At 37.5% G+C, this 12,196-nt stretch overlaps 2 protein-coding genes across 2 annotated transcripts; both read left to right on the top strand.

Moving 5' to 3' along the window:
• Nucleotides 1-428: 428 nt before the first annotated feature.
• Nucleotides 429-2,283, top strand: LOC125887806 (odorant receptor 131-2-like). The gene is made up of 2 exons (XM_049574884.1): nucleotides 429-584; nucleotides 1,459-2,283. The coding sequence occupies exons 1-2, from the start codon at nucleotides 429-431 to the stop codon at nucleotides 2,281-2,283; spliced, it is 981 nt and encodes a 326-aa protein (XP_049430841.1).
• Nucleotides 2,284-7,101: 4,818 nt separating this feature from the next.
• On the top strand, nucleotides 7,102-8,198 carry LOC125887797 (odorant receptor 131-2-like). The gene is made up of 2 exons (XM_049574873.1): nucleotides 7,102-7,254; nucleotides 7,401-8,198. The coding sequence occupies exons 1-2, from the start codon at nucleotides 7,102-7,104 to the stop codon at nucleotides 8,196-8,198; spliced, it is 951 nt and encodes a 316-aa protein (XP_049430830.1).
• Nucleotides 8,199-12,196: the final 3,998 nt, after the last annotated feature.

The raw sequence follows: 12,196 nt of genomic DNA, 5'->3' as shown, positions 1-12,196 counted from the left end.
TTTTTTAACTTTAAAAAATTGTGCATATAGAAAAGCAAATACTGTTTTCCTTTTTTCTTTCACTGAGACAGTTAGAATATTAGATAGTCTCATTCTGAAACTACTATGCCTAAATCTATATTGCCACTCTCTGTTTTTAAGTAAAGCATGTTATCAATGCTGTAAAACATTTAGGGCCCACGCAAAAAATAGCAATGTATATTGACGAATGCTTTCTCCAGAGAAAGTACAGATGAGTTCATGGTTGTATATTTACTTTATTCTCTGTGCATAATTCCTTGAATTGTTACCCATGGTATTCCTGCAATCATGGGAAAACTCTCAAAATAGAAAACAAATAAATTAAATTTAAAATTGCAGTAATGCCATATTAAAAACATTTTAAATCTTTGTCTGTAACAGAGGGCGACAGGCTGCTTATCAGATCAATGAATTCCTCATCTCATGGCTATAACGGGTCGACTGGTCTGAGCTATCGAGACGCCTACAACACAGCTGTAGCCAAAAATGTGATTGTTGTGGCTCTTGGCCTCATCATCAACTATATCAATGGTACTCTGATTCACACCTTCAGAAAACACCAGGTCAGACTTCTTCATTATTTTTGTTGTTATTAATATCATAATCATTATTGCTGCAACCTCTGTTGGACTGATTTGTATATTTTGTTATTACACTTTATTTATTGTTTATTTACTATACTGTAGTCATACTATAACATATTATATTATGTTAATATGTTATGTTTTATCACATTATTTACTTTATTATATTTCTTCACTAAAACAACACTTCACTCCACAAATGACCATTTGCATAATAATAATACATAATACATTGAATTTTGGGGGCAAAAATAATAAAAAACAAAAAAACCTTTTCTTGCATGGCTGCATGAACAAAAAATCCATAAACACAGAAAATTCTTGATGAACTGAAGTCATAGGTGTCTGTGTTTAACCATAGCAAAACTATATCGTCATTTATTGCTTATTATTTACTATACTGTAGTCATACTATAACATATTGTATTATGTTAATTTGTTATGTTTTATTACATTATATACTATGTTATAATTAATCCAGTGATCCAGCATTATTTATTACGCATCAACATTAATTAGTATCAGTTATTCTCAGACAGGGACATTTAAACTTAATAATAGTTAGGAGTCCAACTCGCTCTCATCTAATGTCAGTTAGCAGCAGTCCAGCACTACTGAAACTGTGACAGTTTGACCACACGTGACAGGGTTACAGATACCCAAGCAAGATGTCAAAAAAAGTCAAAGGTCTGGTCAAAGTTTCAAAATCTGAAGCTTTGATTAACTGCAATATTTCCCACTGAAGCTTCCATCCCCAAAAACTGGTTTTCAGGACAGCCCTAGATTAAAGTCATAAAGAAAGATGAGATGTTTCAACTGACTGATTCCTTTCTTTTCTTCTCTCCTCTTTCAGATATTTTATGTGAATCCCCGTTACATCCTATTTATCCACCTGGTGGTGAACGACATGATCCAGCTGACTTTAACCATCAGTCTGTTTCTCCTTAGTTACATCTTCTACAGAATCAATGCTTCTTTATGTTGCCTTATTATTACCTTATCTATCTTCACCACCCTCAACACTCCATTAAATTTGGCTGTCATGGCAGTGGAGTGCTACATTGCTATTTGTTTACCACTGCGACACGCTGAGCTCTGCACCATCAAAAGAACTTATGTTCTGATTGGTTGGATTTGGGTCATGAGTTCAGTCTTAGCCCTGCCGGATGTGATTATTCTTCTGGCAACAGAGCCTGTACAGTTATTTTATTCCACAATGTTCTGTAGAAGGGAAAACCTGTTCCGACATCCTATACACTTAAAAAAGAGGGATGTTTCCCACATAATTTACCTAATTGGTGTTTGGCTGACACTCCTCTACACCTACATCATGATCTTCTTAGCTGCTAAATCAGCTAAAACAGCTAAATCAGCTAAAGGAGACACAAAGAAGGCCAGGAATACAATCCTTCTCCATGGCTTTCAGCTATTGTTGTGTATGCTAACCTATATAGCCCACGCAGTGCGAAAGGCTCTGTTGTACTTGTTTCCTAAACATCATGTACAAATAGTCTTTGCTTCCTATATCACTGTCCAGATCCTTCCCAGGTTTCTCAGTCCTATTGTGTACGGACTACGAGACAAGGCATTCAGACAGCATTTGAAAAGGTATCTGCTATGTACAGTGAGCACAAGCATTAAACCACTGACTGCAGCAAAAGTGATGTTGCTGTATTAAATAACAAAGTAAGTAGATACTGTGGAAACATCTTCCACCAAGACCTACCGCCCACTCCCCTTAAATTGAGCCCTACTGTCTCAGCAACACAAGCATTGTAGTTTGCAAATCAACTGATCGTTCAATGAAAATACTTTAAGTCTTTATCAACCTAACCTGATCATGTTCATGCAATAGGCAGGGTCTGAAATTAACACCCACCAAGCGCCAAATATGGGTAGATTTTCCTTTGGTGAGTAAATCACAGAGGGCTACCCACTACGCTGGCGGGTAAATGTTTGTACCAAAATAAACATGTAATAAAAAACTATGCTGAGAATCTCTACTGCATTTTGGTGTCATTTAGGGGTGTATAGCTATGGGTAATGAGTTGTACCCATATTTATGACAGTAACAAAAAATTAACATGGAGGCTCTGTAGTCTGACCTAAGACAGCAAAGTCTCTATTGCCTCCCACACTGTCAGCAGGAGTGTGTTAATGTGTATGTTAATGCATGTTTTTGCTGTGAACTTGAAGCTTCTGGTCAGTGATGAATTGATGAGGTGGATGTACAACTAGGTAGATGGGTCGGTTACAGAGGAAGGAAAACATTTCCCTCTCATTGATAACAACTACAAAAAGCCACCCCAGGCTGCTAGGACATGCTCAATCTGATAGGGGCCTTAAATAGAAACAAGTTTCTGTTTCAGTTTCAAGTGCACAATATGCCTGTAACACACTGGATTTAAAAGGCAACCTGTTATTTTAATCTAACTAATGATTAGACTGCAGAGGGCCCAAAGAAAAACACACTAAAGCAATATTTAGAGCCCAGCTGCATTGTTTTGGTTCACTAACGACTGAGGGTCACTGATGCTTTTCTGGGCCGGAAAACAAATTCAAAATCCAAGTTCCAACAGCATTCTCCTCTGTCTTGCAACAGTGGGTGCGGTTACATGATGGCTTCTCATTCAGAATGAAATAAATCTGAATGAAATCATTCAGAATTAAAGTTTTTCCAGGTAGTTTACATGAGAAATATTCATTCCGACTGAGGGTTTACACGGGAGATCAGTTTAATCGCCTGTATTCGGGTCTGTGCAAGGTTTGGGGCAGGGAAGGTTTCTGATTGGATAGGGGGCGGGGCGGATGTTACATGTTGACGTTTATTGGAAGAAAACACTGTAGTCCTCGCTCCGGATAAGAAGATGCTTGACGACGCCGTTCTTAGTGCCTTTTTCGGGCTTGTTTTGCTTATATTCTTGAAGCAGCAGTATGACAACAACCTTGTTCTGCTAATGCTTTGTCTGTTGAGGAGGAGAAGGGAGGTAGAAGGTCGAAGAAGGGAGATAGAAGACCATGCTGTGGTGAATGGAAACCGGTGAGTGCAACGAGTCCGACTGCTCTATCTCGGCCTGTTGCACTATATACGTCATCGCGCCAGAAGGGCAAGGAAACAAGCATGCGCAGACAGAACGGAATGAACTTAAAGAGGAATGAGTGTATACATGCACACAAAATTCTTTCATTCGGAATGACAAACGGAATAAACCACCCCCTTTAATCGGATTTAATTTTCAATCGGAATGACCATTTTTCAATCGGAATGACCATTTTTCAATCGGAATGACCTTTCATTCCGAATGAAAGTGGAATTAAACTGTCCATGTAAACGTACTGAGTGTGGGGAGATCGCCTGAATAGAAGTTTTTTGTTTTTTTTGTTTTTTTTTTAATTAAACCAAACTACAATATGTGTGTTAACCACTGCTGATAAAAAAAAAATATCAGGTTTGAATTGGTTTGAAACAGCTTTGGCCAAGCTAAGGAGCCAAGGATTTCAAATTAAATGCTTTGATATAATCTGTCAAATCAGACATGTCAAAGTTTTACACACAAGTAAATCTAGTGAGTGCGTCCCACAGTACAAAAATGGCTCTGTGTTTCCTGTACATCAATTTATTTGTGACAGTGGCCACAATATCAACACTGAACTACCAAATTTTGATTTTCTATTTTCTTTGGTTTATAAAATGAGTGAACTCTGGTTTCATTGTAGAGCTGCACACAGTGTACTGATTTGCTCAGAACCTCCTTATGTGCCCTCTCCCTCCGTTTATCACGACACAGTAGCACACCCCATCGTCCACCTGCACACACACACACAGAGCTAACTGTTAACATCACAAGGCTAACATTACACTTATTAACAGGTTTAACGACAGAGTCGAGCCGCTACTCAGTCAGTGTGGTTTGTTGGGACCGTTTAACAGCTTGGTGTTGGATGTTAGCCGCTGCTGCTGTGCTAGCTCGAGGTAGACGGCAGCTAGACTTTGAACTGACCACTCACAGGTGAGGCAGTGGCTCTGCAGACAATATTTCAGTGCTGCATCTGACCCTTGGCACAATCATGCTGTCTTCCTCTCAAACCGTGAAAAATATCCACAATGGCGTTTGCCTTTCTAGTTAGCATGGTGTGCTGCTCTTCTTCTTCTTCAACATGTTTACTGGCAGTGTACATACTGTGCCAGTTGGTTCAATTAAAGGAATTTGGCTTTGTATTATCGGCTCTACTTATCAGCTATAATTTTAATATCAGAATAATGAATAATAATATAAATTTCCCAATTATTGGTCAATAATCTATAGGTCGATATCTACTGTGCATCCCATAAAATCGTATACTTCTGATATACACACAGAATCAAATACAGTTAAAGAGGGCGAACACCCAGCTTCACTTCATCTCTAACATGGACAGTAAATTATACATTGTTTTCCGATTAAGGAACCAGGCAAAATTTATGAGGCATACTGCACACAAAAGTGATATGCACATGCACACACAAACACATAGACACACACAAACACACACACCAAACCTGTGACTGTTCCTAATCCCATGCCATTAAAGTACTATAAATTAAGTACTGCCACAGTCATCTGACTTAGTGTGTGTATGATCAGCATATATGCCTATAGGTGGGTACTGATTCTTTCTGTGTTATTCTCTGTGCATTAAGGAACAACATTGTTTTAATGCACTATTACTTTTTGTGTAGTTATACCTGTAGTGTAGATTTTAAGGCAGATGTTCTTGGTTCTGGAATTAATAATATTTACAATAACAATAATGTTTTAATGTTTCTAATTAACATGGTTTAAATCCTGCTCCTTTCACGGCTATCAAAATGTAAATTATTTGTGTGCTCAGAATTTCATTTTTTTTTATAACTTTAAAACTGTCATCTTTTTCTTTTTCGGTTCTTCACTGATATGTGCAAATGTAAAGAGCATTTTTACATGTGATAATAGGAAAAGCGCAGGTGTAATTGATAACTGCAATTCTGTTAAATGCCTCCCTTCAGAGTGCTGGTACTATACCAGGACAGCATTAGTCACAGATGTGCTTTCCTGCTGTAACAAGCCAAAATTCTTAACTTGTTGAACGTCTTCTTTATAGACTACTATAATAATAATAATAATAATAATGATAATGATAATGATAATAATAATAATAATATATTATTCATATAAAAGGTTGATGAGATATGTCTTATTCAAAGCACTTTGATTTGGCCTTGTCACAGCAGAAAAATCACAGGAGTTACTAATAACATTAATGATTGCCTCATTCTATTTAAATGTTCCAGTAAGGTATGACAGTGTGACAGTGAGCCGACATAATCCTGAAACTGAAGCTGCCATTGTTCATTTCATTATGTGTTTATCTTACTGTAACATGTCAAAATGTCTCGTATGATAAAAAGCATATTAGGATTTGAGTGTGATGATGAGAAGTAGCAGCTTTGGCTTTCAAGTATTTTATTTTATTTCAGGTTCATTTAAAGTACGTAAGTTTACAGCTTTTTGATTTAGGGAAAAAAGTGTAATCTGCTTGTATCTATCATTGATAACTATGGCTGTCTCAAAGACTTTGAAGCTTCAATCTAAACTTTGGCATTCAAATTCTAAATTAACATTTGAATACTCCTTGGCTTTTTCTTCATGTGTGTTCATTCAGTTTAAACCTGGTATTTCTGCACAGGCTTGACTAACATAAGTAATATCACACTATTTGTAGAATGAGATTTCAGTGGTGGCTGCATACGATTGTTTCTGACTCCAGTGATCCAAACATTTCTAGAAACTCCTGAATGTTAAGTCAAAAAAGTCAAAATGTATTGGTAAAAGAAAAATGTAATCCTTTTTGAAATTCACAACAAGATTGCCATTTAGCCTTTCAAAAACACATCTCCACTGCACGCAAAGGGAGGCACACACACACCTGTGTTAACGGGGAATTACAGAGCTGTGTAAGCAGCAATGTAACACCACCATAAATTAGATTCATTCATGAAGTAACCTTGATTTAAGAAAAAACACTAGCCCATTTTATCAGATTAATCACTTTTTTCACATTGAGGATTTTTTTTAGGGTGATGAGGTCATAAAATATGATGACAAACATTCAAAGCTTCATTTAAAAACTTCAACAGAAACTCAGAATGTCAAAAATGAGATTCACTATAACCCTATTGACAACATTATTGATTTATGATAAGTTTTTGTGTAAATATCAATGAAAAATAAATGCATACCAACATCAAGTAACTTCAACTGTAACTCTTAGTAAAAGCAAAGTGAGTATTTATGAATATTTACTGTTTATGGCCTGTATGAGTCCAAAGCTAATGGTGTCTTTAATCAACATTGTAAACTTTGTAATTATGAGACATTCTTCATTCAAACTGTTGATCAATAATGTTCTATCATATTAACCTACTCTTTAATAACCAACAGCTGTCTCCAGTGAAACAGACCCCGTCAGCTGACTCATGAGTCTTTCAAACAGTGACAGGAATTTCACAACAGCGGTCTATCGGGACACTTTAAACACAGCTATTATCAAGAATGTCATTACTGTGGTTCTCTGCATCTCCATCAACTATGTCAACGGTACCCTTGTGCACACATTCACAAAACATCAGGTCTGAAGCTTGACTATTTGTAGAAATCCAACATGTACACATAAATGTACAAAGACTAAATTCATTTTATTCCTTTAGAAGTAAGCAATGGCATTGTTTTTACTCTTCTTCTCTTGTTTTCTTATCATTCATGTCCTTCCCTGCAGGTTTTCAATATGAACCCTCGCTACATTCTCTACATCCACCTGGTACTCAATGATATCATCCTGCTGACGCTGTTTACCCTCATTCAGGTCCTGAGTTACATCGTGTTCACGCTTAATGTCTCCTTATGTATAGTTTTGTTAGTAATTGCTATATTTGCAAATCTAAACAATCCGCTGACACTAGCTGTTATGGCAGTAGAGTGTTACATCGCCATATGCTTCCCTCTCCGCCACACCCAGATCTGTACGGTCAGGAAAACATATGCTATAATCGGCCTGATATGGGTGATAAGTTTACTCTCAATCCTACCTGATTTATTTGTCGCACTGGCAACAGAATCCATGGAATTCTTTCATTCTAGGGTTTTTTGTCTCAGAGAAAATATTTTCAGGAACCCCGATCTCTCACAGAAGAGAGACATATCCAACTCAACATTTTTGGTCCTTGTCTGGCTCACTCTATTCTATACATACTTCAGGATCTTGTTTGCCGCAAAGGCAGCTGCCACAGATGCCAAAAAAGCCAGAAACACTGTCCTCCTCCACGGCTTCCAGCTGCTGTTGTGTATGCTCACCTATGTTTTTCACATTATGATTGCCGGTCTGACATATTTGTTCCCAAAAGGCGTGCTGGCCATTCGCTTTTCTATCTCTATATTGATTCAGGTTCTGCCTCGACTCATCAGTCCAGTTGTTTACGGGCTACGAGACAAGACATTCAGGAAGTACCTGAAAAGACATCTGTTCAGTGCAGCTAGTGCAAATAAGCATCCACAAAAAACTCTTAAGAGGCCATAAAGTCCTGTTTTTGAGTTGTTCATGCTTACACTGTTTCATATTGCAGGAGAAAATATTAGACTTGCACCAATTACAATTTTTTGGGCCAATACCAATTTCAAATTTGCAGAGTGTTTGGATGGCCGATTCCGATTTCATTTTTTTTCAAACCACTTTACAGCACACAAGATATTGCAATATTTTCTAGCTTTGCTTTATTAGAACATTTTAACCAAGATACAACCAGCTTTTCAATAATAATCTCAAGCAAACAAACAAAAACAGTGACAGGTTCAGAAATATTTTCCTTTTTGCTCAAATATAACTTCAAAAATAAATTCATAAATAAGTAAAAAAGGCATACATCAATAAAAACAGATAAATAAAATAATAATTCTTGGTGTATAGCATTTGTGGGTAATTTCTTAAATAGACAAAAAAAATAAAAAACAATTCCTGTTGAAAATTCGCACAGGTCTTCAGGACGCGCCCACCAGTAAGCACGCGGACATGCGCATCTTTGGCATGTGAACACGCACCTCGTCAGTTTCAAGCAGCACAGTGCAGCAGTGAGAGCTCCACAGTTAAGTTTAACACGGACAATTAATAACTTTCTCCTTCTCTCTTTAGATGTGTGTGTGAATGACTAAGGTGAGAAGCCGCCCATGTTTCACTTCCTCACATCGCCTAAGCCGTGAGTTGCACATGTGCGTGTGTGTGCGCTGCTGATGTTACACAATGTCAATCATGCGGCGCGCCGGGTGACCGACGTTTTAAATCGGCATATTTTAGACGATTCCGAGCACTGCCAATAAATCGGTGCAAGTCTTGAAAATATTAAAAATATTAAATAATAAAAAATACATCAACATTTTATGCGTGTGTATTTCACTTGTACAACAATCATATCCCTGTTTTTTCTTTTTGAACTAATATAAAAGGAATTAGTTGTTACCCATTATTTAAACTACAACAGAATAATTTTGTTAACTTGATAACATGTGGACAAAATTGTGGACCTGATCTGAAACTGTCCAATGGAAGACCTACCCAAAACTGACATCCATATAATAAATAGAATAAATGAAATAAAAACAGACCTAATCTTAAAGGAACCTGAGGCTATTTATCGTCCATTCAAACTGTGCTTAACATGAGCAGACTAAAGGCTGAAGATTTGGGAATCCTGCAGGTCACAGGACTCCTGTGAAAGTCAGTTTCACCACATGACTGGGACGGGACAGGAAAAAAAGTAATCGGGAGCAGGTCTCACTGTGGGGGCGAACATCATCATCACACATGAATACCACTGGGCTCATTGAATCCACAAAAGTTTTCAAGTCATACCCCAATATATGAAATTCCAAAATTGCTGACGGACTCCAGTATGCAGAATTCTTTTTTAAATATAAACCATTTTATATATTAAATTCTTTCACTCTTTAAAAACACTTTTAGAGTGTTATTTAGCCATTTCCCAACAAGAGAACATGACATGGTACCAATGGATGCCGTGGGTCATCTAATGTCATTTGATACCACACTAGCTTTAAAACTGAGTTTGCTACAGCAGGTTGTATTTGCTAGTCTGCCTCGCTCCTCGCCTTTACCACGTTCAGCTGCTTCTGTCATACCTGGTGTTTATTCATATTTTTTTATGGCTAGACATTTGGCCATTGCCTCTCTGCTTCTTTCATTTTCTTGCTCTCTCTGTACCCTGACTTTTCTTTTTTGAGCCACTGATTTTTGGTGAGGCATTGTGAATTAGACAGTGAGGCTGCAGTTTGCCTCACATCTTTACATTAGTGGCACATGTCTGTTCAGCAACTCTGACCCCTGCTGTTTGAATTTCAACCACAGCATTCTGTATCAAATCACAAGTGGAAATGTGCTTTAATGATGACAATAAATGTATTCATCATGTAAATGCATATAACTTGTATTGTCAGTGATGTCAGTAAGTAAATTGTTGTATTTGATCCCATTAAAGACTTCTGTATGGGCTAGAGAGTTATCTGTACCCTGTGATCCCTCTCTTCCCGGCAGTGGGCCTGTGTCTTCCAAAATCCAGGTCAGCCTTCTTTGTCATGTAATTTGAGTCATCATTTATCACTGATCTCTGTGTTAAAGGAGTGCTGACTAAATACATGAATTATTAGCACAGCAACATCTGACACAAGATTTAAAAAAATTAACCACACACAGTGAAGAATAAACTTTAACTTGAAAATAAATCAATAACCTTGGGAAATAAATAGATGCCTTCTGCTGGAACATAAGCAATTTCATAAACTTTAGGGGGAAAAAATGTCGTTGAAGAAAGACTGTGGAAAGACTGTGAGATTTTGTGGAACTGTCCGAGAGGAATCTACCATTTATGTTTACTCGTGCGAATGATCCAAGTTTAAATTACCTGCTATTACTTCTGTCCCCACTTAATTGCTGTGTAACATGAACCCCAACATGATCATTATTTGCTTTGTGATGAAGAACTGAGACAGATGGAGTCCCATCTGCCAGTCACCAGATAAAAGGCAGTTTGTGTGGGTCTTAAAGCAGCTGTATTTAATTTGACTCACCCATGCTTAATCAGCTAACGCTCAGCCAAACGTATTCTATACTGTGTCTTTTTCATAGTCTATGATAGACAAGTTGAAAATGCCTACAAGTAATGCTACAAAAAGTAAAGGGGAATAAATTACAAATACAAGCATCAACTGCTCCAAAGGTTATTCATATTTTGGTCCTGACCAGTTGAGACCAGTCTTCCAAAGATGAATATTAGTTGTTTTAGCAAATGTCCAGAAACAACATGTTCGAGAGACTTCGACCTCTGAACGGCTGTAAGACTTCTGACTTTCATGAGTCAAAGGAGTGAAAACAGGTGACGTCATTATAATGCCACAAACTCTGCAGAGGGAGGAGGTCAGGGTGAACGGAAGGTTCAAGAAAATGTAGGATTTAAAAACAGGAGCCTGCTGTTTGTTTCCCATCTAATAGAGAGAGTCAACAGTAGTTTTATTTAACCCTGACGACAATCATTCTACAATCAATTGGTTCTCACTGAAACCGTCACATAGCTGGAGTATTGGTTTCATCTGTTCCTGTACATTCACATTTCTATGTTTTTCTTTTTCTTTTTTTCTTTAATTCCCAAATTCATTCATATACGAGACAGGTTGATCAGCTTCACCTTACTTTTTACAAAACAAACCATGGCAAGATCTGGAACACCAAAGCCCGTTATCAAGCGCTCGTTCTAGAACATTTCAAAAGGAAATTGTCATTACATTTAATACATGATGTCTAATTATTTTTTGATGTGTCTCGTATACGTATGATACAGACGACAGAAGCCACCACCCAGAGTTCTGCAATGCATCACAGAAATCGAGCAGAGATCAGAGCTCTGCCCGGATGTGTCGGTATTGGGATTAGCCAGAATCTGGGGCTACATTTTTCTTGACTGCCGCCTCTTTTTCCTTTTGACAGTATCAGTTAAGCCCATGCTATACGAGAAGACAGTGAGGCTGTGAGGTCCTGTGCACACAGTATAATATCAGTGTCACCAGAGGACACTAGAGTTGGTCAGCAGTCAATTCCAACTACTGAGAATTACAGACATTAATTTTTTAAGCTTAAAATACTTTTTAAAACTTTTATTCTTGTTTGATTTGAGGACATTTTAAAGTTACCTTTCATTTGTTGTCGGTTTATGGTAGGATAACCTGAGTTTTGATGTTTTTATGAAAGTTTTTGTAATCAATAATTCCTTTTAGTATCTGGCTCCTTGGTTGCTCAGCATCATTCTCTACCTGATCCAACCCCCCTTCCCCTTTACATCACCATGGTGACAAAGGTCCCCTAACCTTGACAAAGTAGTAATTTTCACCCAAACCACAACACTCTAATCAAGTTGTTCTTATGCCCAAACATACCTTATCTTTAACAATGGTGGTAGTAATTTAAAGGACCTGTTAGACTAATCGCAAACAACTACCAATGTAAAGCTGCACTAT

This window comes from Epinephelus fuscoguttatus, linkage group LG1 (assembly GCF_011397635.1).
Source record: "Epinephelus fuscoguttatus linkage group LG1, E.fuscoguttatus.final_Chr_v1".
Lineage (NCBI taxonomy): Eukaryota > Metazoa > Chordata > Actinopteri > Perciformes > Serranidae > Epinephelus > Epinephelus fuscoguttatus.
The sequence above is the reverse complement of the archived record's forward strand: the minus strand, read 5'-3'. Positions and strand labels throughout refer to the sequence as shown.

What these genes read in the sequence shown, in the direction of transcription:
- LOC125887797 (XM_049574873.1), top strand. Translation starts at nt 7,102, where the DNA reads ATGAGTCTTTCAAACAGTGACAGGAATTTCACAACAGCGGTCTATCGG. An exon ending in ACACATTCACAAAACATCAG is followed by an intron (nt 7,255 to 7,400) that starts GTCTGAAGCTTG and finishes CCTTCCCTGCAG; the next exon opens with GTTTTCAATATGAACCCTCG.
- LOC125887806 (XM_049574884.1), top strand. Translation starts at nt 429, where the DNA reads ATGAATTCCTCATCTCATGGCTATAACGGGTCGACTGGTCTGAGCTAT. An exon ending in ACACCTTCAGAAAACACCAG is followed by an intron (nt 585 to 1,458) that starts GTCAGACTTCTT and finishes CTCCTCTTTCAG; the next exon opens with ATATTTTATGTGAATCCCCG.